Below are 25,462 nucleotides of genomic sequence, written 5' to 3'. Positions count from 1 at the left end.
GGACAGTTAAATGCCTCCCCACTCTCAAGTGCGTGCTCAAGGTCATTCTGACGCATATCAACTACAGTTGGGTCTTCATTTACGCGGTCAATTGAACCCGCGGAGTACCACTTAAAACGAGAAACGCGTAAATGAAATACCAGAACATATGGGATTAATTGAAAGAGACTGGGCCGACCCCCAAACTCCACTATTTCCGACACAATACCTACGTTGTCGTAAAAATAACATCTTAAGAAATGTTTGGGTGAAAACAGAAGGCTTACATTTTTAGTAATAAATAATACCTCAGACTAAAGTTAGGATAATATAATTGACATTGCTGGATTCCTTGCAAGACGAGGAATATTTTGAATATAAACGTCATAAATTTTGCACAAAGGATAAAATTTTGACTCTTTCTAATAAAAATTCTTACATTAGATCTAGAATTTGTATGTCTAATGCAAATTCCATGATGTTTATATTTCAAATAATCACAATCTTATAAGAATTCCAGCAATGTAAATTATATTCTGGCTGGGTAATTTATATGAATTTTATGAGCTAAAACAAATATCTTCAGTAAATAAAGAAATTATACTTCACCCGCGTAAATCACCAAATTTACCGCGTAATTAAAACATTTCATTCTGGCAAGGCACCGCGTAAATGACCAAACGCATAAACAAAAACCGAGTAAATCCAGACTCAACTGTACCTCTAGTTACGGAACTCATCCGTACCATGGGGACTGCCTGTTTTTTCTTATGGCCAGAAATTCCCGACTTTAAGTGGATTAGATTTAAATGGTGATTCTTCCGTCCCTAATAGCCTTGGATAACAAGGCCCCCTGTATATTGAGTGTACGGTACTGTATATTGAAAAATAAGTGGTGAAAGTTGCCGGTTGGGAACGCATACCCCCAATTAAATTGATTCTCATGGCAGAAAATTGCCCCGATATTCGCAAATTCATTACCTGCAATGACTTTTTTATTTTTAGGAGAATCCTTTACAATAACCAGGGTACTGTATTCCAGTACTATAATGAGAATGACCAACAACTGATGTTTACAGCAAAGTGTTTAAATGATAACTGACTTCATGTGTGTTGTGTTGCTGCAGCTAGAAATTTGGCTCAAATTAAGTTATATTTGAACCAGGATGATATAAATTGAACTTAGATTGTGGCTAGAAACAAAGAGAACCTATTTGAGCCTGAAATTTGTAAGAGCAGAGTTGAAATAAAGAGTTTCTGCAGTAATTACTTTAAGCAAAGATTAAATTTAACTAGACAATCAGTGGTCAAGAGGATAAAGTAAACTTACAGCAGATGTGTGTGCGAGATGCAAGTGTTAAAATTGAAATAGGCCAAACTAGTAAACTTGCCAAACATGCTATTGACAAACTGGTTATGATAAATAACTGTAATCACGTCTTAACACTGGTATCTACAGCACCAGAATTTTAATATTCAACTCCCCGGTAAAATTTGGCTCCTGCGGTACTAACCCATTAACACCCATCAACCTCCCCCATTCATGGCAGGCCAGCCACTGTATGCAGAATGTCTCCACTATTACTGTTTCATTAACCTAACTCTTTATTATATTGGGGGATGGCTGTATCTAAGCTTTCATAATGGGGGCTTATGGAAAAATGTGCTTTGATTTATGAAAAAGAGATTTATAAAAGCTTTTCAAGAATTAAATCCTTTTATAAATAAGGATCAGCCTGTACTGTAGATAGCATGAGAAAATTAAATGGAAAATATTGTAAATGTCTGTAAAAATATCTCTACATAGTTGGATATGCAGAATGCAAACAAAATCTTCTGATGAAAAATCAAGAAATAGTAACTTCAATCTGGGAAAATCTAAATTATCCAGAAACAGTCAATGTAAAATGACTTACTTGCAGAGAAGCAGGCCTTTCTTTGACAGTAAGCCACGCCATTATAACAATCACACCAGTTGCAGTCCATCTTCCAGTGAGAACCATTCTCACACTCAGGTTCATCACTCACATAATCTGAAATGTTTAATTTCAATGAAAATTTTGAGGTGAATCAATATTAAATTAATTTGGAGGAGATAAAGAACTGTGACCAGGATGATAGATAACAGCAATTCTAATAACTTGGCGATAAAAATTTATTAATATACCTTCATAAATTCAAAGGAGGAAAAAATTAAGTTGTGAAAAAAAAAAAAAAGAGAGAGAGAGAGAGAGAGAGAGAGACAGAGACAGAGACAGAGACAGAGACAGAGAGAGAGAGAGAGAGAGAGAGAGAGAGTGTGTGTGTGTGCAAGTGAATAAAAAAGTGTAAAACAGTGATGGTGCACATGTTAGGCCATCCTTTATATACAGACATCAACTTACCAGGAGGACATGCTATTTGGGTACACGCTGTTGTTCCATTTTGACAGATGCACCAATTGCAAGACTCTCGCCAGCTGGATCCTTCAGTACAAACTGCTTCTTCCATCTGATTTACCACCACTCCAAGGCCCATTTTAGACTCTAGCTCAGTGAAATAAAAATAAATTAATTAATAAAACAGTTACCCATGCCTTACAGCATAATATTAAACCTTTATCTAAAGGCCATTACTGTGTGCTGACTGTGGTTTAAAAGTCATGTACACTATCTCAAAAAGCATCTGCCAGGATGATCATACACATTAAATATGGTGGTGGTGTTATCGTGCACCATCACTGTATAACAACCTTAAAAGTGAAGTTCACCATTTGTTGATGCCAATGGTGACGATGCCATCAAGAGTACATACTGTATAGCAGAAGCTCTCTTGAACTGTGTGCAACTACTCTAACAGAATGACCACACTCAATTATTCCATTATGCAGATGTTTATGGAAGTTTTGCATAATTTTCTTATCAAAACTCATCTTCTAATGTATAAAAACTTTATGTTTAGGAGTAACTCCTTTAAAAGAGAAAATCTGATAATAACCCAGTGATAAATTACAGAGAAAAGACTTATAAAACTTATAATTTACCTTCAAAACAGCCATCTTTTGTGCACATTCCTCTGCCATTATGACATGAGCACCAGTTGCAACCTACTTTCCATTTAGAGTCACCAACACAATTTGCTTCACCTGACTCAAGCGCTAGTAGATCATGATCTGGAAAAATAAAATAGTGATATCCCCGTTAGCTGGAAAAATTGGTGCAGAGCACTTCCGGGATGAGAGACTTCTGGGTAACAAGACAACTTTCGCAAACCAGGCAAAATTCCTTATCCCCAGATTCTTTTCCAGTTACTAGGAAAAGTTTCCGAGTGTCTAAACTAGACATCTTGCACAGACAGACACAACCCCACTCCCAAGAATGTTTCTGGTTGCTAGGGATGTTTTCCTTAAGTGTAAACTACCAGAGTCATAAATGCAGTTTGAATTAAGTTAGAAACTCTATTTGTTTACAACAGTATAATAATCCAGAATAGTTTATATAGAAGTTTAGTTAAGTCAATATATTTAAAAGCTAAGAATCTAAATGATACAGGTGTGAATGAAGCTGTGTGTTACAGCAAAAACTGATATTTTCCACTCTCATGGAGCTATGGGGGATTAGTGGGTCTCATGTAACTGACCTGACCTGACAACATGTCAGGTTAGGTAGGGTGTGCAGATTATTGGTCTCATATTACTGACTTTCTGAGGGAATGTTAGGTCACACTTTCTTGGGTGGGGGATAAGTGGGCTTATGATCGCGAAGATGTCTTGAATAAACACGAAACCTAAAGTATTTTTAGGGAGATTGTGATAAGTATAACTGAGCAAAGTTGTATCCCTTCAACATTACATTATATAAAATACAGTATTACCCCGCTTTACGCGGTTTCACTTTCCGCGATTTCTCATTTACGCGGTGCCTCGCCAGAACCGAACTTTCACTTTCCGCGGTGCATCTACTCATATACGCGGGAAGCGGCGCGGGCAGGATGCGCACAAGGTCGCCCAGTCATCAAAACATTACCGAGTTCTTCACCTGCCACCCACCACAGCCGGCCTAAGTCAGTGATAGTGAGGATATGGACTTATATGGACTTTGAGGGGTTTGACAAAGAGGCCCTGCAAGCCTATGTGGTGGATAGTGATACAATTGATACAAGTGATACAGGTGAGGGCCAATAATCTGCCCTCTGCCTCGGAACCAACCCCCCATCCCTGTGTGCCCAGCCATCTTTGCTATTAATGTAAGTGTTAAAAAAACTAATATTATTGATATTTCTCTTAATTATTAATTGTGAGTGCATACCATCATAAAATTAAGATGTAATTTTTACTACAACGTAGGTATTGTGTCTGAAAAAGTGGAGTTTGGGGATCGGGCCAGTCTCTATTGGAATTAATCCCATATGTTCTGTTGTTCACTTTACGCGGTTTTCACTTTCCGCGGTACCCTGAGGGTTCAATTGACCGCGTAAATCGGGGTACTACTGTATTAAAATATGGAGTAAGAAAGCAGAAAGGTGTGGGTAATTAGAAAGATGGAGTGGAAAGGAGTCGTAACATGTACTGTATTGCCAAGTGCTTCTCAACAGCTGATGTTTATCTCGCCACCAGGCAGACACACAACAAGACCCTCACTGGATGCTTGTTGTCTTACTTCCCGTGTGACTGTGTGCGAGTGTGTGTCGGGAACACACACTCTCTCCCTTTCTCTCCATGTGAGACGCCTGTATTTATTATTATACAGTATATTCTCATATGATCAGCCTCTTATGGTGTATGTTTTATCACTGATAATATAAAATATTAAAGCTATAGTGCTATCCATGCTACCAATGGCTTTCTGTGTAAGCCATTCCTGCATTTCAACCAATAACATAAGTGTCCACACATGCAAGACCCATGTTATAAAAGAGACCAAACTGTATATCATATATGAATGTGTGTGGATGGACCATCACCCTGTCACTAGTTTGGTTTGTCAGGAGTGTTATTAAAAATTCTAAGTAAACTAAAGCAGAACAATAAAAAAACAAAAAAACATAAGGAAAAGATAACTTTAAAAATATAAAAATTCTGCTTTTGATCTACGAGCATTTGTTGATGCTCACCTGGTCGACATCCTAATTTTGTGCAGCTGCTAACTCCATTTGCACAAAAGCACCAATTGCAAGATACTCGCCACCTTGATCCTTCAGTACAAGTACGCTCTTCCTGGTTTACCTCTATGCCAGTGGTATTTGGTGTGTCAGGAGAAGCCCCTGGAGAGGAACAATGAGACAAAATTGAGAGAATGTTAACAGATCACATAATTAGCTGGCATAAAATTTTCACCTTGCAAATGTAAAGTCACAACAAATCTACCAGGCATACCAAATCATATACCCTGTATTGTATTTGAATACATACCAGTAAATAAAGATTCTGTGATTAGTTAATGTTAAAGCATATACTTTACAGGCATCCCGTGTTATGGAATCCCAGGCTATAGAAATTCGCCCTTACAGAATTTTGAAATTATGACCAAAAATTCAGGATACGGAAAATAACTCGCCCTTACAGAATTCGAATAGATTAACACTCTCGGGATTGGCCGAAATTTGTTTAATGAGCCTGTGCCAGGACCACTTTTGAGAGCGTAAAATGACCAGAAACCGCGGAAGATCTTTTTTCCCCGCGTGCTATTCGTGGCTAAGATATTATCAAATATTTATTCAAAATTATGCCTTCCTATTTGAAAAAAAACCTGGAAAATCACATGAAACCCTCAAAAATAAAATAAAATAATAAATAAAAGCTATTTTGGTGAGTATAAGTGAAAAGTGAGTTTACTGTTGATTCTTCTTCATGCTGTACCCACATCATTGCATCAGTATAAAATTCAGATGGCAAGGAGGAGTAAATCATGAGGAGGATGTTGGTGTAATCAGAAAAAAAAATATTAAAAATAATGGAGTTACAGAATATAAAGTAAAAATAAGTGATGGTTAGGTGTGCAGTCGCCAAAATATCTATATATTTTTTCTTGCTATTTTTTTTTTGTCAAAATATTTCTAAAGTATTTTTTATGATGGATTATTACTGTGCACATACTGAGGAAGAGAAACAGACCAGTTTGAAGTTTCTGTGACAAAATTTGAAATTTGGGCAATAATATTTCCACTTAGCACCCAAGACGAGGTAGGCTTTGGCATATGCACGACAATAGTGATGGCCTTATGAATACATATCAAATAAGCACAAAATATTCATTATAATTCACCATATGCATGCATCTACAGCACTACATTTCACCATTACTTATTGTTTTTCAGAGCTAGGCCTATATAGTACGACATGCTTTTGTGCGACTGTATTGTGAGTAGCCATTTCACCAATTTCTCATAAATTCCACATATATTTCACTCTTTCCACTAGCGCACCCAAGGGATGGGCCCATGGGGCCCGAGCCCTCCCCCCTTAAGCCCACAGTTCCTTAACCGTCTGTGGTCAGATGCTGGAATCCTACATGTCACCCCGTGGTCAGGCAAAAGTGAATATTTTTCTGCCTAATAGGTCCTATTTGGTCTGAAAATAAAGGAAATAAACCTCAATTCGCTCGTAATTGCCAATTTAAAGCTCCCACGCGCGCCCAAGTTGCCAAGGCAGGCCTCTGAAATGACGTCACGTAGATTTCCTTACCACAATGGTGCTGCTGTTACATGTTATTTTCGTGTCTCCCGCATTGTCCTTATTGTTGCTCCTTCAGGCTCCCCCCTTACAGAATTTATGGGTGCGCTACTGACTCTTTCTTTATAAATATTTCAATACACATCACTTTATCACTTCATAAGAATTAATATCGAGGTTGTAACTGATAAACATTTGGGGATAACGTCCACTTGGCCAGACTCATAACTGTTGTCTTTGTCTGGAGGCTGCGTGATCTACCCCACATATCCGGGTTGCCAACTTGGCCTTAAAATTTGGTTCCATGCAGGAGAGTGGAATGAAGAAAATGGCGTTAAGACTTGAAGTATTCGACCAGGAACTTTTAGAGAAAATGAACTATACGCCACAATGGCATATCTGACCGTGAGGCAAACGTTTAATTTACTTTACTCAAAATGCCACATAGGCGTGAATGAACCCAAGTGTAAATTTTTTTTTTATTTTCATCCCAAATTTTTACCCAAATTGTAAAAATTATTTTGTGTTGAACAGGGTTGCCAGGCTTAATTTTGTTCTCCGAGGACTCTCACTCCCCCATTTTTTATCGAATTAAACTGGCTTCTAGTAAAAGTGAGAACAGAATTCAAACTCTGTCTAATGACTCTCAAGACACTAATGTTTGGTTACCCTAAGCATTTGATCAACCTACTAATTCCACTTAAGGGTATATGAATAATCGAAGTTGAACTGTCACTTTTTGTGATCCTTTATTGTACTGTACATTGTTTCTTTTCATTTTCAAGCCTTTTGAGAAACTAAAGACCACTTATTATTATTATTATCACTATTATTAGATTATTACAGTATTATTTTTTTTTATTATTATTATTCGTGCCATCCTTTCTTTACAACTTCCATAATGGCATCCAGGCATTCTGTTGAATCTTCGGCTACCCATACTACACTGAAGAAACCACGGAAGGCTGCGACTTTTTGACACAAAGCTGGAGGTAATTAAGTGTCACGAACACAGTGATGGCCCTAACAAGATTGGGAAAGATCTTGGTGTGGCTACTTTACTATGGCCACAATTTACAGTACAAGCATGCTGAGGAAATTAAACAAGTAGTTGGACAGTAGTGATGAGGACAACCCTCCTTATCTCGCTGAATAGGGCCCTTACTCAGCCCACCCTATAAGGTAAATGCACCAAAGATAAACAGTAATTTATAGGTTTTTATTTTTTTCATGTGTCAGATGGTAAATTGTAGTAGTTGTGTACTATTTATTTAGGTCGGTGTTTCTCTTGATTGTGGACCGAGTCTGTGTTTTGGGGGCATGATATTGGGACATTTTTGTCACTGGGAATGGAACCCTATTTGCCACCTGTTTATCTATTTGTGGTACGTAAATTCACCTAATGAATTGTTTTTTGGAACCTAACGTATTTATATTTTGAGGGATACCTGTATTGATGACTTTTTGAGGTCCCTAACCCCATCGTATAGTGGTCATTTACCTGCAGTACTGGGGAAATTTGGGGGTGGGACGGGAAAATAAACTACACATCTCGGACAGACAGACAATTCTATATCCCCTGAATATTGACCGCTGGTAGGGAAAGTTTTTCAAGAGTCTAAACATCTAAACTACACATGGTACAAACACTCTCCCATCACATTTAGGCCATGGTCAAGAGCAAAAATATTTAAAGGTTGTGAAAATGTGTATAAACTTTCAGTCACAGCATCTATTCCAGTTGTGTTAAATAGATGAAATTAGGACCATAATGTTCCAGAATAAATTATTTACAGTCAACCCTCGCTTTACGCGGTCCTGCTTTACGCGTTTCCACGTTTACGCGGTCCCACATTATGCGTTTCCACGTTTACGCGGTACCCTGCCGAAACCGGAATGCTCACTTTCCGCGGTGCATGTACTCCTTTACGCGGAGAGCGGCGCGAGCAGGGTGCGCACAAGGTCGCCCAGCCATCAAAACATTACCGAGTTCTTCACCCGCCACCCACCACAGCCGGCCCAAGTCAGTGATAGTGATAATGATAGTGAGGATATGGACTTATATGGACTTTGAGGGGTTTGACAAAGAGGCCCTGCAAGCCTCTGTGGTGGATAGTGATACAATTGATACGAGTGATACAGGTGAGGGCCAATAATCTGCCCTCTGCCTCGGAACCAACCCCCCATCCCCGTGTGCCCAGCCATCTTTTCTACTAATGTAAGTGTTAAAAAACCTAATATTATTTATATTTCTCTTAATTATTAATTGTGTGTGCATACCATCATAAAATTAAGAAGTTATTTTTACTACAACGTAGGTATTGTGTCTGAAAAAGTGGAGTTTGAGGGTCGGCACGGTCTCTATTTCAATTAATCCCATATGTTATGTTGTTCACTTTACGCGGGCCGCCGTGGGTTGAATTAACTGCGTAAAGTGAGGGTTCAATGCACACGATTGTTTTAATATAATATCTTTTAAACAAAATATTTTGACATGATACAATGATGAGGACTATTCTTATATAAAAAAACCTAAGAATGTTTATACCGTAGTCCATAAAATCAGTTCTAATTAAGTTAGAAATGCCATTTTCAAACTAAAATAATCCTGAATAGTTTATATAAAAAAGGTTGTTTAAATAATTATTGGAAATGTCACAAAGAATTTTTTAAGGATCATTGTATCAAATTCATTTCCCTATCACAATTAGCCATGCTTGAGTGAGGAAGAAGGGGAGAAAACTGACTGTGCGAGCCTACCCCCCCCACCTTCCCCCCCCCCCAAAAAAGTTTTTTTTTCAATTGTATTGAAGTAAAAGTATTAGAAAACCATACTAAGGTAAAACAACTGAAAATTCCGAGTACAGAACTTTTTAATATGTAAATACCAAATTTTTTTACTGGAGTACAGTACTCAAGTAAATTTATTTTGTTATTTTACAACTCTGGGTTTACATTGTGTATGTGACAAAGCATTGGAAGTTCCGTAATGTGACGTAGTTCCATTATCTGCTGCAGCAAGCGGTGGGACTGCCAAGTGCATGATGTGTTCAACTTCATATTTCATTGCTAGTTTCATTATTTCACCACGGTAGTTAATCTATAGTATTTGTTATAAATACTCACCAAGCATTGTTATTACATATGTCCAGTGAGTGGTTGCCATAAACAATGTCAGTTGCATACTTTTATGACACATACACTGTCAGTCCACCAAGCACTCAGATAGCCTAAATGTTCCTTCTTTTCTCTTAAATTGTAAAGGGAAACAAAATGCAGTACTGTACTGTATTATTCTATCTTCTTATTCCTAATCCATAAAAGATAGCTAACTTGATCTGAAGTCTTTTAAGAAAACTTGGTCATATTCCACTAAGGAATCATCTGAAATATTATCTTCACTTTCTGATAATTTTCAAACTCATTTTCACTAAGAGAAGTGTCTAATGATGCCATGAGTATGGAGAACAAAGCATATCCCATCCACAGAAAAGATAAGAGAATACTGGCCACCAGTATGGCATCAACTACATATCCAATCATACAAACTTTCAAAAACATTAATAGATATTGGTTAAGGAGACGGCAAGAAAAATGGATGTGTGTGGTCATTGATTGATTTTTGTGTCATTTCATTTTATCAGTATTTGTCAGAGCTGTAAAGTAACTACCTAAGTACATTTACTTGAGTACTGTACTCAAGTTACATTTTTGGGGTATTTACTTTTTAAAAAGCACTTCAATTTTTCAGTACTTTTACTTAAGTATGGTTTTCTGATACTTTAACTCCAATACAAATGAAAAAACATTTAAATCGTTACTCATTACATGTCCCAAACAAAAGAGATTAAAGTATCCAATCACAGGACACAGGATAAACTTGGAAGCTACCTAATCAACACCACTTCTCCATATCTGAACCAATTACATGTGTTTCATGTTGCTTCATTTATGTACCCAAGCTACAAACACGTCTAAGCTGCCCTTTCCGCCATTTTCTTGCTTGATGCTACAGAGGCAACAATCATCCACAAACTCCACAAATGAAGGAGCTTGATAGCTACTTGGCATGCCCAGGGGATGGAATAGAGCTACTGAGATCTTTCCCAACATCATGTGACTTATATCCCAAGTTTAACACCACACTACCTGCATCTGCTGCTTGTGATCATCTATTTGGTCATGCTCAGCTTATATTTGGGCCTAAAAGATCCCAATTGGACAGCCATAATTTTGAGAATCAGTTATTGATTAATCTCAATGGAAAGATTTGCAAATAAACATGTGTAGTGCTGTGTCTTTTATTTTCAACTTTAGTTAATTTGCTGCTTTCATAATTTACTGTGGATTGGTTTTCATATTTGAGATTATTAATAATTTTGTTGTTACCTTTTACTTTCAGAACTTGAGAACTTTATGAATGAGATACATTTTTACTTCTACTTGAGTAACATTTTGCCAATAAAACAATACTTTAACTTAAGTAACAAAGTCCGCTACTTTATACAACTCTGATGTTTGTCCCAAGACTTTGTCAACGTAACAGAGGAGTGTTGCCACCACATGGTATAAAAACAATACCCAGCATAGGGAGTGCTAAATGAGGTTTTTAGTTTTACATATGGTCTTTTTAACCTTAAACAGCAGGTAAGGATTCCCCAATCTGCTCCCATATACATAAAAAATTTAATGTAAGGAACATGAAACATAAATTGATGTAATTAGAACCCACAGTTCTTCTGAGTGATGAAAGAGTAATGTGGGCAGCACAAGTATGATGTCAACTGAATGACCTAGGCTAGGTCTGCTAAAGAGATTTAAAAAAAATTTAATCTGAAAATCCTTGGTATAATTGATTATTTCCAATGATTTACAGATTCCTGATACTAAAATCAAACTAATTACGGCACAAAATAACAATTATCCTCCCTGTTCATCTACCAGCAGAGGGATGCACAGAGGAAGTCCAAATGGCTGGAATGTGGCATCAAAATTTTGAGGATTAAAAACATGGATTCACCTTGATGGCTGTAAGAGGATTATGAATGTATGTGAACCTTCCTTAGGGTTTCAACTCAGTATAGCTGAGGTTGCCTAAATGACTAAGAGTTCAAAGCATTATTTTGACCTTGGCTTACAGGGAAAGTACCTACATGGAAACTATTTACACTGACCCTATAGGACTGTGACTTGCTGTTAAAGCTTATAAAGCTGTCAGGACAGGCCGGGAGGGAGGAGTTGTAGAGGAAGTATCTTACGTTAAAAACAAACATGCACTTCTTCCAGGAGAATCGCCAAACACTAATTAATGTACAAATTATCCTGTACAAGGCATAATTAATTCAAGCATAATAATTTATACTGTATATCAAGACAATAGAATGTACACACACACAAAGCTATAAAAAAGAAGGTTTAAATTAATTAGTGGGTGAAAAAAATTGAACTCAGAGTATTTCTTTATTCTCGGACCCCAGGAGAACAGTTTTACACACTTTACATAGAGAAATGTAATCAGTACACATGACAGGCCAATACTACATGCAGCTAAAACTCTCACTACTAACCACAATACTTGGTAGTGCACACTGCTCTGCCACTAACACAATTGCAGGTGTTGCAGTCCTTCTTCCACTCTGGTGTTCCTTCACACTCATTTGTATTATCTAGTCGGTCCATAATAACTGAAAAAAAAAACATTTATCATAGTGGAAAGCAGATCTGAAAGCAACAAAAAAAGTTTGGTGCAATTTAGCCTTATGTCAGAAGGTAAAATGGTTTTGTCAATGGGAAAATTAAAAAGTTGGAGTGAAGCTAATCCATCTCTGCATCACTAATATTATGATCTTGTGTGCAAAGAAATGTATATTCCCTCTAAGTGTTTGCCCTAAGGACAATTATTTCTTTTCCATTTTTTACAATATGTATGTAGGATGGTGTGTGCATGTAAGTGAGTAAAATTAAATGAAGAAAGTTACGCATATGCGAGTCCTATCTTCAAGAAGGGCGAGCGGCACTCCACGAACAACTATGGACCGGTGAGCCTGACCAGCATAATATGTAAAGTACTTGAGAGTATTATCAGAGATGCCGCAATGAAACATCTAATACGAAACAATCTTGTAAAGGATTGCCAACACGGTTTTATGCCGGGGCGCTCCTGCTTAACACAATTGCTCAAGGTATTGGATATTTGGACCCATATTCTGGAACAGGGTGGTAATATCAACAATATTTACCTAGATTTTGCCAAGGCTTTCGACAGCGTACCCCATGAAAGGCTGAAAATCAAACTGGAAGGGTACGGAATTCGAGGAAATGTCCTAGCATGGATAGAAGACTTTCTACATGACCACAAGCAGTGTGTGGTGATTAATGGCACGAAATCGTCATCCGTACCTGTCACAAGCGGGGTACCACAGGGCAGTGTATTGGGTCCGCTGTTGTTTGTTTGTTTCATAAATGACATGCCTGACGTTGTACACTCCTCCATACAAATGTTTGCCGATGATGCCAAGTTATTTCGGGAAATTAAGAACCAAGCTGACTGTGAAGAGCTGCAGAAGGACCTCTGTGGGCTCCAGGAAAGGTCGAAGGAATGGCTGCTGAGATTCAATGTCACGAAGTGTAAGAGGCTGCACCTGGGGCGTACCAAAGGTAAGGAGGCGTATCATATCTCCCAACGGAATGAAGAAACTGCACGAGTCGAGACTGTATGTGAGAAGGACCTAGGTGTGTATGTTGACAATGAGCTGAAGTTCTCGGGCCATTGCGAGAAGAAGGTAAATCTGGCAAATAAATTATTGGGTATTATAAGAAGGTCGTAAGGGCAAACTTTTTCGGATTGAGGGTTACGGTATAAACTCTTGGAACAATCTGCCAGAGAGTGTTGTGACGGCACTGAGTGTGAGCTCTTTCCAGACAAGACTTGACCAACACTGGAGCGGGTTCAGGTACATTCAGGAGCCGGTGTATGCCCAGTATTTGCCAACAGTGCGTGACAGAGACGTGACCGATCGCCCGGGCGGCTAGCGAGCCGATCTTTTGGTGAAAAAGATAAATGAAAAGGAAAAGTAATCAGAGACGTGACCGATCGCCCAAGCGGCTAACAAGCCGATCAGTGGCGAAGAGGATAAAAGTAAAAATATACCAAAAAATAAGAAATAAAAAATAACTATAACAACCAGTAGCCTGGTTGTTATAGTGACAAGTCTAACCTGGCTACAATGCTGCCAGTGATATTAACAGACACAAATGTGAAAAGAGAGTTTTCTGTAAATCTTCATTTGTATCAGGTATTTGTGGGTTTAAAAATAAATGTTGTAAGTACAGGGTATAGCACTGTAAGAGTTCAAAAATGGTTACTGCTTAGAGTCCCGGGTTTGAGAGATTCCAGCTAACGGAGATATTATTATTATTATAGGTATTATTATTATATTTTTGCCCCCCCCCCCAGGCCCTGATGTGGGTCAGTGACTTGTGCCCAGGTGGGCTAATCCCCATAAAAAAAAAATGAAGGCAGGGAGTGGAATGGTACATACTATAGTCTTATAATCTAATGCCTCAAGAAATTATTTCATTTCATATATGGTACAGTACAGTATGTGTAAATGTAAAAAAAGAGGTTAGAAATTGAAGTAAAGTATAAACCTTTTTTTTTTCAACATACCTTTTGGGCATCCCTTGCGGGTGCAAACTCCATATCCACTTATGCATCGACACCAGTTGCATTCCACCCTCCAACGGCTAGTATTAGGGTCGCCCTTGCACTCTTGTTCTGTGATGAAAGGAAAAGTTCAGAACAATAGACATACAGTACATGAAATAATGACAACAACATGCCATATAACTGTCAAGGACCCTGAAGGTTCATTTAAGCAGATAAACAGTAAAATACTATACAACACAATCTTATGTTTCAGATACTATTGTACTGCTGTAGGACAGTTATAAGATGAATGAAGCCTAATTAGGTTCTGGCAAACTCTGTTTCATTATACCCAGCTAATTCAGTTACCTCATTTTAAACCTTCAATTTTCTCCAAGAGAGCAAATTTGAATTTTTTTTCATAAATACGATCATGAAGCGTACTTTAATGATTACCTATAGTTATAGTGTTCGTCGTTCTCACCGGTGCATCATTATAAACTCCCTCTTTTAAATTATGATAGAATGATAGAGTATAGAGTGTACAGTAGAGGACAAAATGCGCAAAGTGATAATTTAAGATGAAAACTTATAAAAAAAATTTTGGCTACGGTCCTTTTTCCTATTATGTTGCTGTCAATATACACAAAGCTGGAATAAAGTAATTTAATAAAACAAAGACAAAATATATCAATGATCTTACCACAGATTTTCTTGGAACAAACACCAGTGCCATTGACACAACTGCACCAGTTACAATGATCAAACTTCCATCTGGCGTCACCTTCACATACAAGCTCCTCAGGTTCAACATTAAATTCTGTTCATAATTGAAATCATTTTATAATTCTATCCACCTTTAGATAATTACATTGTTTGAGTATCAAAGTATATATGTGCACATCCATAAACAATGTGTAGATTTTCAGGAATATTAATTTAAACCCTTTATATATATATAGAGAGTAATTTGTGGAACATTAGAAAAAAAGGGCAACAACATACCTGGCACACAGGCCATCAAAGTACACATGCCAATGCCAGTTTCAGTACAACTACACCAGTTGCAGTCATTTTTCCAGCGTGACCCAGGGACACAATTTGCACCCTCACTAAGGCCTGCCACAGGGTCTTCTAGTGCTGTTGGTCAAATTGCATACTGAATCAAGACAATGTTCAGTGACAGTTGTACAGACACTTAAATAGTGATACACTTAAACACACTATAATAATATAAAATAATTCATTATGGTGATCTAAAAACATAGTGTTTAGTTATGGACCAGAGCATCACCAACAACTGATGTCACACTTTTAGCAATATACCAACAGGAGGTACAATAAAGCAAGGATCATATACTATTAAGGGTAGCTCGCCACACACACTTGTTTTACCCACAAAGCACAACTCTCTGACGTCACTGTTGTAAACAAGGTCATCTGGTGAGTTCCGTGCGTGCCCCCGCATCTGCTCCCGGGACCAGTGTATCAACAATTATGGTTATTTGTGCAATATATGGGTGTACCAGTAATGCTCAAATACCAAGCTTATGCACCTCAATTAGGTCGCCCCTTGGCCATTTGTATTATAAGCTCGGCAAGTTCAGGCACTCCAATCTCTCGGGGTTGCTGAGGTGCCGTAGTGCAGGCACCAGACTGGTTGCCAAATGTTGGGACAGTTTACGTTTACACCTGAGCTTTTCCCGATTATATTCTGGAAGGTCTTTCAAACTGCTGATAACAGATTCAAGGCAAAAGCCCATCATAAAATCACAGTCACGTGCTTGTAAAAGTTTGTCTGCAGGTAAAAGAGTTAACAGGATTTTCTCCACACAGTACTGTATGCAATGAACATGAATTGTCTGCATTTTATTTGTTTTAATAACCCTGTTGCGTTGGTGCACACTGCTGCATCACACCCATTTTCCTTACAAGTTTCAAGTACATCCACCAGCTTGTCATGATTAGCTATAATTGCTGACACACTGGCCAGGCACTTCAGCTTAGTTTCATCATAGATTCTGTACAAATTTGGACGATGTATGAAGTTATAGAGGTTGTTGCAAGTTGTGAAAAACATTTCAATATCTTGCATTCCATTGGCATGAACTACAAGCAAATGTAACTGATAGTTAAAGCAGTGCATATACGGTATTTCTCTCTGAAGTTGTTCTTGTATTTTCTTCTGAACACCTCCATGTCTTCCTGACATAACAGATGCACCATCATAGCATTGTGAGAATATGTTACAGTATTGGAATCCAGACCACAGTCCTTCAAAGTTTGCAATATTACAGGAGAGATATTGGCTGCATCCAAATCATCTGTTGTTGGCATACCTACTAAAATTTCATGTACTTTTGTATTCTTTACACAACGGACAACTGGATATGTTCCATCTCCAATGATAGTGAAGAAAGGTATGTCTACTTCTCTGATGTCACTTGTTACATTCTTTATGACAATGTCCTAAGTGATCTGAATGGTTTCATTTTAAATTTGAACAGAGGTGTAGGATGTATTCTTTGGAATCGTTTGAAATATATCACGAAGTTTTTCATCCTTGGACAGTGGAACAACTTCGGGAACAGACCACATGGCTCAGTTTATGTCAAGACATTCTGCTCCACTGCTACTGTCTCCATGCAAAGGCAGTTCATTTACACAAAAAAATTTAATAACTTCTACAATTGATTTTATGTGGTGTTTGTGCTTCCCAGCTGCATCTCATTCACCACCGTACATACACTTTGGTCTCTCTGTATGCCCTGTTTTCACTCCCCCCTTACAGCCATTGCCTGAATAAGAGATATTGATTTTGCCTTCGTTCTTTTCTAAGGCATGGTCCCAATTGTAATATACTTTGTGGGTGAAAATCTGAACCTTTGATAACCTAGCCTAACCATAGGTAACCTAACCTAACCATAGGTAACCTAGCCTAACCATTGGCAACCTAGCCTAACCATTGGTAACCTAGCCTAACCATTGGTAACCTAGCCTAACCATTGGTAACCTAGCCTAACCATTGGTAACCTAGCCTAACCATTGGTAACCTAGCCTAACCATTGGTAACCTAGCCTAACCATAGGTAACCTAGCCTAACCATTGGTAACCTAGCCTAACCATTGGTAACCTAGCCTAACCATAGGTAACCTAGCCTAACCAGGTAACCTAGCCTAACCATAGGTAACCTAGTAACCTAGCTAACCTAACCTAGGTAAGCCTAGCCTAACCATAGGTAACCTGGTAACCCTACCCTAACCATAGGTACCTAGCCTAACCATAGGTAACCTGGCCTAACCATAGGCCTAACCTAGCCTAACCATTGGTAACCTACCCTAACCGCAGGTAACCTACCTAACCATAGGTAACCTAACCTACAACCCCTGGCCAACCGTGGTAACCTAGGCCTAACCATGGTGACCTTTGACTATTTGCCTAGCCCTAACCTAGCTTTTTTTCTAACCTTAGCCTAGCCTAACCTAACCTAGCCAAACCTTTGCTAACCTAGCCTAGCCTAGCTTAGCCTAGCCTAACCTAACCTTTTCTAACCTTAGCCTAACCTTTGCTAAGCCTAGCCTAGCCTAACCTAGCCTAGCCTAACCATAGGTAACCTAGCCTAACCATAGGTAACCTAGCCTAACCTTTGCTAACCTAGCCTAACCATAGGTAACCTAACCTAACCATAGGTAACCTAACCATAGGTAACCTAGCCTAACCATAGGTAACCTAACCATAGGTAACCTAACCATAGGTAACCTAACCATAGGTAACCTAGTCCAATCATAAGTAATCTAATCTAACCTTAGTTAACCTAACCTTAAACTTAGTGATCCTAACCATAGCCTCGGCTAATCTAACCTAACCTTAAACTCAGCTACCCTAAGTTAACCTTAACCCTTAACCTAACTTACTGTAACTTTAATCAAAATTTTGCCTCGACTCTTAAAACATTGAAGCTACTTTAGCATCCATGTTGGACTTAGTGCCTAAGCTACACTCGGCACCATTACCCCAAGCTGTGGCGAGTAACCAACATGTATAGGTTGTTATACCTCTCACACGTGGGGTTTTTTTTCATGCGCGACAAAAACAAAAGCTTGTGTGAAGGAGGCCAAAAGTCACGCTGCTTCCCAATTTGTTGAGCTTAAAATGAAGAAAGGGGGGGGGGGGTGTGAATAATATGCACATTTATTATACACCAAAGCTGCCAGGAGCAACTGATCTGGAGCATGGTGAACACGGAAGCTTGGTGTTCCGCTTACTTGGCCAGCCTTGGACTGGGAAATCCACCATTCACCTCACCCATATTGCAAACCACAATATCATACACTCACAAAGTGGTTAAAAAACATCCCTGCTCAGTCTCACAACCCGTCTAACATAAGACCAACGATGACGTCATGTATCGTGTCTCTGCCTCCAGTATTTACTTCAAAATCGTAACGTGTTTTGAGAGGTTAATTAATTCTTACCTCGAACAAATGCCAAGACTAACTTACAGATACCAATTCCTGCGCTCTGGATGTTTCTCAGTGCCTGTGTTGGCTTTATTATGCTCTCTGTACTTAGTTTGTCGATATATGAGCGGAATCATTTAAGATACCACCTATCATGCATTTAGGAGACAAACAACTGTCTCACTGTACGGTAAACGTCTGGCGCTGTCCGTTTTCTGACCTCACCATGATCACTCGTAACCTTCTGTATTGTTAAAGTATCAAACATAATGCAATGCTTATTAATATTAGGACAATATTTAATGAACTAAGTCCTCTTTGTTGATACCTATTACCATATTAAAATATTTTTTTCCCGAGTCACAGAAGAGAACAAAAATGTACGTATTGGTTGCCTAACTGCGTGTAAACCCTACGAGCTCTCGCAGTTTGTAAAACCCACATGCATGACTCCGCTGATCACCCATGTGTGGTCGCATGTCACATCACGCCCACCTGGGTTGTCTAATGTATGTTGTGTGAGCAGACAGTGCGCCAAGTCTCAAGAACAGGATAAACTTTCATATTGATGAAACAAACATTGTCAATCGTGGTATCCACAAAATTCCCGAGGCAGTGATAGATATCACATGAATATTATACACACACTATACAATGTGTCTTTAACTCACAAAATAAGTGATTTAACAATTCAGTCTCGCTAGATCGATACTGTATATTACCAGTCTTAACATATTTCTTGTAATACGTTCCTGAAATTGTTCAACACCTCCATAAAACATAATTATGGTCTTAGGGATTTTTTCTTCTTTTTAGCCACTATCAATACATTTTAAAATTTACACTTGCGATACTACTTCTAAACTACCTTATATACACATTAAAGATTAACCTGGCTTGAGTTTTAACACACTCACTCATAACATAAATATCAGACCAGATCTTGTTAACAGTCACAAACGTCCACATAACACAGCATCAACTCCACTACGTACATCGTCACGGGCTGATCATTAGCTCCACTACGTCTCAACGAAAAAAGTCAGTATATATTTCAACAAAACATGAAATAGAATGAGAGAAATTTTCAAGTAAACAGTTTTAACCATGCTTCAGCATGATCCAGATTTTTAAGGCCAGGCACCATAAATAAGCTTTCCAGAGATGGTCCTGTAGTGGATACCTCCCCTACAAACGCTGTTTGTCGCTGAGTAGCCGACCACGCGAATTCCCCAGTGTATGCCTCGTGGTCCAGGTCAACCAGCGCCGCCTTACATGACGGAGGTCAACTATTAAGCCACGCCTACCTCTGCTATAAAAGACCTGACCTCGTGGTGACCGCTCTCTTTTCTACCTGCACCAACCAGCAAGCAACACCTCCTCCTCCTCCTCCTCCTGCCTAGCGGCCCTCGCTCCCGCCGGCGAGCATGGCGACCCACAAACTTGTCCTCCTCTGAGCACCCTCACCAACCAGCTCTCTCTACTCAACGCTTGTAACCATGCTGCCTTCCCAGCACCAAGCTGCATTGTACATCCAATACAACATGTATACAGAGAGCATATTGTGAGTTTCCTTTCTCCATCCCATCCTGAGTGTGAACCCCAAACAACCCGTACCCCACAGTCCGTTCAATGTACACCGTCCCACATGTTATGCCACAAACAGTGTACACCGTTTTGTTATGACTGGGGTCTATCAGGACTAGGGTCTATTAGTCTATTAGGACTAGGGTCTGTTATGATTGGGGTCTATCGGGACTGGGGTCTATTAGGACTGGGGTCTATTAGGACTTTGGGTCTATTAGGACTGAGGTCTCTTAGGACTGAGGTCTCTTAGGACTGGGGTCTATCAGGACTGGGGTCTATCAGGACTGGGGTCCATTAGGACTGGGGTCTATTAGGACTGGGGTCTATCAAGATTGGGTCTATTAGGACTTTGGGTCTCTTAGGACTGAGGTCTCTTAGGACTGGGGTCTCTTAGGACTGGGGTCTATCAGGACTGGGGTCTATCAGGACTGGGGTCCATCAGGACTGGGGTCTGTCAGGACTGGGGTCCATCAGGACTGGGGTCCGTCTATTAGGACTGGGGTCTGTCAGGACTGGGGTCTATTAGGACTGGAACCCCTGTACTGTACGTTGTTCTCTCCTACAATAAAAACAGGACACGTTTCCTTATCACTCGAAGGGTATACCACATATTTCCCAAAGTGTGTAATGTTCGTGAGACCACAGTACTACTCTGGGTTAGTATCCGCTTCGCCTCTCTACCAGCCTGTTTCGTTTTCTATTCGTCGTCACCAATGTGGTACAGTCAGGTATGCACCACTCGGAAAAAACTGTACACCTACACAATGAACTCATGACTGTGACCAGTTACACAATAACTGTAGGAATGTGAATCAAAAGCCTAATGAACTTTGTTCATTATTTTTAATTACTGGATATGAAGAAACGCCCCTAATTATCGAAATCTGAGAGAAAGTATAATCCTTGACATAACCGTAGAGGAATGTATACCCCGGGAAATAAGGAAGAGAGGGAATCCTATATGTGGTCAATCAGCAAATTAAATCAACCAAACAGCATTTCAAGATGAATTTGGCACATACCATTAAGAAAGATACCTTGTCTTTTTATTTGTATGCCAGGAGAACAATGAAAGCGAAGGCCACTGTCGGCCCATCATAGGAGGAACACAATGTGGCCCTGGAGGATGACAGACAGATGATACCATAAATGAATACTTGGCATCAGTATTGTATTCCCACAAGAGACAACGGATAACCTAAGCTAACCTAAGAGGATGTACAGTATACCTCACGGGTGGAAAATAAATTGAGATAACAATTTCAGACATTATCAAAAAGAAAATAACTAGCTTGAAATAATTAAAAGTCCCAGGAGTAGATGGAGCACAGACCAAGGAGGTGGCAAACGAGATTTATACTTCAAGACTCCTGTTCATGAAATACCTGGATCAAGGTAAAATGCTTAGGGACTGGAAATCAGCCAACGTCACCCCAGTATACATGGAAAGTAGAGGATGTGCATCAGTAAACGACACCCCGATCAACTTAACATCCCATATGTAAACTCTTAAGAAAAAATTCTGAGGGACGCCATCATCCAACACCTGACCGAGCAGTCTTATTAACGCATCACAACAACGCGGTTTCATGGCGAAAATATCTTGCCCAACAAACTTAACTGTTTGACGTAGTCCCACATGCAAAGCTGGCCTCTAATATCAAGGCACATGGCATCACAAGCAAAATTATGAAGTGGATTGCCAACTGGCTCGAAGGCAGACAACCAGGAATAAAAATAAACGGGGTATTTTAAGAATAAAAAACAGTTCTCAGTGGAGTAGTACAATGAACTATTCCTGGACCCATCCTGTTTGTGATCTACATAAACAACATAGATGAAAATATATTGAGCAACATTGTCAAGTTCACGGGCGACATGAGGATATTTGGAATGGTAGCATGTCAAGACGATGTCGCAACCATGCAGAAAGACCTGCACAAGCTACGCAAAGGACTTCGAGACTGGCAAATGCTCGTGTACATACTAAATGTAAGACTGCACGTAGGATACAACAGCTCCATATACAACTATTCTGTTAATAACACTTTCCTGGACGCTATTGATAAGGAAAAAAATCTAGGTGTTGTAATAGATCAGTCACTGAAGGCGATGCAGAAAGTGGGAGCAACGGTGAATAAAGCAAACAGAGGTTTGGAAATTATGAAGCGTACTTTCGAATACAAAGATATCAAAATGCTCCTTAAACTTCATAAATCTCAAGTACGTCCCAGTCTGGATTACTGTATACAGGCATGGACATCCTACTCCCAGGAAGACATAACTTCCCTAGAAAAGGAGCAACACAGAGCGACTAAGATGATTCCGGAACTATGTCATCTTGACTATCCAAGTAAACTGAGGGCCTTAGGACTAACAACTTTTCAGACAAAACACAATAGGGCAGATCTCAAAGAAATTTAAAATCTTGAAGGGAAGAAAAAGTTGAACCCGGGCCTCTTTTTCGTGATGTCACACACCACTAACACGAAGGGATATAACTTCATGCAGAATGAATATAAGGAAATACTTGCTCTCACAGAGGAGGGTAGATCGATGGAACGGTCAACTAGATCAAGCTGTGGAATCGAGAACAGTTCTGGCCTTCAAAATAGCCCTAGTTAAGACTATCAAGAACAATGGAGGGATCTTACACAGGCCTCCTCCTCTCGGCATGGCCACCTCTAGCGGGTGATCATTAAGTAAACAATGTTAGAGGTTTCATGCCATAGCTTAAGTGGGCATCGCTCGGTATTACTTCATATTTCCATTTTCAAGATTAATTGAACTTATAAACCTGTGACAACCCTGACCCTGAACACAAGCTGTGGCGCACCAAGAAGTAGAGGTGTGGCACAGTCAGTAGGAAACCAAGGAGGGAGGGAGGGGTGTGGGTGAAGGCTCAGAAGGAAGGTTGACTCGTGTAAGTGTTGTGCTGCTGGCATCACTGTGGTAGTACACGAAACACACACACACACACACACACACACACTCAAACATCTTCAAAACGAAGAGATTATTGTCACAGTCGATCGATCAGTTCACATCACACCGCCTTGTAACCTTGAGACACTGGCGCACAGGGCCGGATTCAGGAGTGGGCAAAGTGGGCAGCTGCCCAGGGGCCTCCACAATCTTGGGGCCTCCACATATTACAATATTTTATTTATTTGTTTATTCATTTGGATTATATTTATTTTCATTCTTTAAAATTCATGTTTATCTATCCCATTACGTAAAACTATGATCAGCAAAAAGCGTGGTAGAAATTAGGCTAGCTACTCCTTGAAATTCAAAATGAATACCTGGTTTTCCTATGAACCGTATATTTTTAATGAATGCTATTGTTTGTGTTGCTAATAATATATTTAACTAATAACTAATAATATATTCTTTTTTGTGAAGTCTCTTGAAAATTTTTGACATGTGCGGTAGTAGCTATATCAGGGCTGGTCGACTTCAAACCACACGAATGACTCCAGTCATGTCTCACTTTTGTGTGTGTGTTGGGAATTTGTACACTATCAATAAATATACAGTTAATTAAAAATTTCCCAATGTTCTAATTACCTCAATATAACTGCATATGGCTTCAAAATTCTCCAAAGAAGTGCTCAAATTTCAAAATTTTCCCGGGGGGCTTACAGCGCCCCCCGAAACTCCCAGATGTTTAGGCTCGCTTCACTCGCCACCCCACCCTCTTGGGTAGTTATAATGAGGGGAGCCTCCACAAAGAGGCTGCCCATGGGCCTCCACAGGTCTAAATCCGGCACTGCTGGCGCAGATTATTGATATGCATGTCAACGCTACAATTAAGTTTGTGAGTAATAAATTTTTCTCATCTCTTTGTTCACAGATCAACAAAAACTTAACTCCTGTAAATAATACAAAAATACTACCAATACTATATGACAACACTGTAACCTCACATCTCTTTGTTGTAACTTTTTGGTCCTATGGCCAGGAACTCTCCCAACTGGGTATACTGTATAAAACAATCAACCTGTATATAAAACAATCAGCCTGTATATAAACAAATCATGTCTAATAATGAAAAGTTATTATCTTAAATACAATGTCATTATGTACTTTAATATGATGTTCATTTGTTTTATCGTAAGTAATTGGGGTGCATTCGACTTTACCATGTTCATATTTTAAACCATGATATTTTAAGTTCTTGTTACCCCCTTTTTTTACAATAACTTTAAAAATAAACCAAATAAACCAGGTCATTAGTATTATCTACCATAATAAACCAAGCCTAGTTGGATAAACCACACATCAATCTAGCTTTATCATAGTCTGACGCAAGGAACCAAGCTAATAGTGTTTCATGACCAGCAGATCAAGTTTCCTTACATTACCAACAGAACATCTTCACAAAATACATAAAAAGTTGATGAGAATTACAAGGCATCAATTGGTACCCTCTGTGGCCTCGTTACAGTAACTACGTCCTTATACCTGCAGTTGCCTCCCAGCGCGAGAAACAAAAATAGAGAAACCCCCACCTACGCCGGCCTGGCCCCAACACCCTTCTCTACACTAGACTGGCCACACTGTTGCTGTCATCCTGCGTTATCACCTCGGCACCACCTCGACCTCTCCCCCGGTACTATACATCCATCAGCCTTTACCGCCGTGGACTTCCCCTAGTGTTGACGTTGTCGTCCACACAGAACGAGGAGACTGAAATAATAGAGACCGAATGTGAAAAGGACCTGGGTGTGCATGTCGGCCATTGTGAGAAGAAGGTGAAACAGGCAACGAAACTAGTAGGTCTTATAAGAAGGTCGTTTAAATATCTGGATGGTTCGTCGCTCGTCACGATCTTCAAGAGTGAGGTGCTTCCCCGTCTGGTCCCCGAGGTATGCTAGAGACTGTCAATTGATTGAAAATGTCCAAAGGAGGGCCACCAGACTGGTGCCTGCTCTACGGAACCTCAGCTACCCAGAGAAATTAGAACACCTGCAACTACCTAGCTTATACTACAGACGGGCAAGGGGAGACCTAATCGAAGTGTATAAACATCTCAGAGGGCACTTACTCGGTCGAATGTACAATGAAAGACAGAAGTGCAAAATTTGGTGGAAACATATGCCGAAGGTCTAAACTTTTGGTGCGCTCTGCCTTGTG

The 25,462-nt window shown here is 39.4% G+C and overlaps 1 protein-coding gene across 14 annotated transcripts in view; it reads right to left on the bottom strand.

Moving 5' to 3' along the window:
- The window catches only part of LOC121874870 (kielin/chordin-like protein), an 87,061-nt gene that overhangs the window by 56,633 nt on the left and 4,966 nt on the right, over positions 1–25,462 (bottom strand). For 12 of the 14 annotated variants that reach the window (XM_042379178.1, XM_042379168.1, XM_042379170.1 and 9 more), the window contains exons 2-9: positions 15,282–15,416; positions 14,980–15,096; positions 14,298–14,405; positions 12,196–12,312; positions 5,071–5,220; positions 3,002–3,130; positions 2,364–2,504; positions 1,896–2,012 (exon numbers count right to left, since the gene is read on the bottom strand). In XM_042379178.1, the coding sequence (XP_042235112.1) occupies positions 1,896–2,012; positions 2,364–2,504; positions 3,002–3,130; positions 5,071–5,220; positions 12,196–12,312; positions 14,298–14,405; positions 14,980–15,096; positions 15,282–15,416 (1,014 nt within the window). The remainder of the gene's footprint in view (positions 1–1,895; positions 2,013–2,363; positions 2,505–3,001; positions 3,131–5,070; positions 5,221–12,195; positions 12,313–14,297; positions 14,406–14,979; positions 15,097–15,281; positions 15,417–25,462) is intronic. The other 2 variants (XM_042379171.1, XM_042379174.1) reach the window with 2 other exon arrangements.

Source organism: Homarus americanus, unplaced genomic scaffold (assembly GCF_018991925.1).
Source record: "Homarus americanus isolate GMGI-L3 unplaced genomic scaffold, GMGI_Hamer_2.0 scaffold56009, whole genome shotgun sequence".
Classification (NCBI taxonomy): domain Eukaryota; kingdom Metazoa; phylum Arthropoda; class Malacostraca; order Decapoda; family Nephropidae; genus Homarus; species Homarus americanus.
This window is presented reverse-complemented; position numbering and strand designations above follow the sequence as displayed.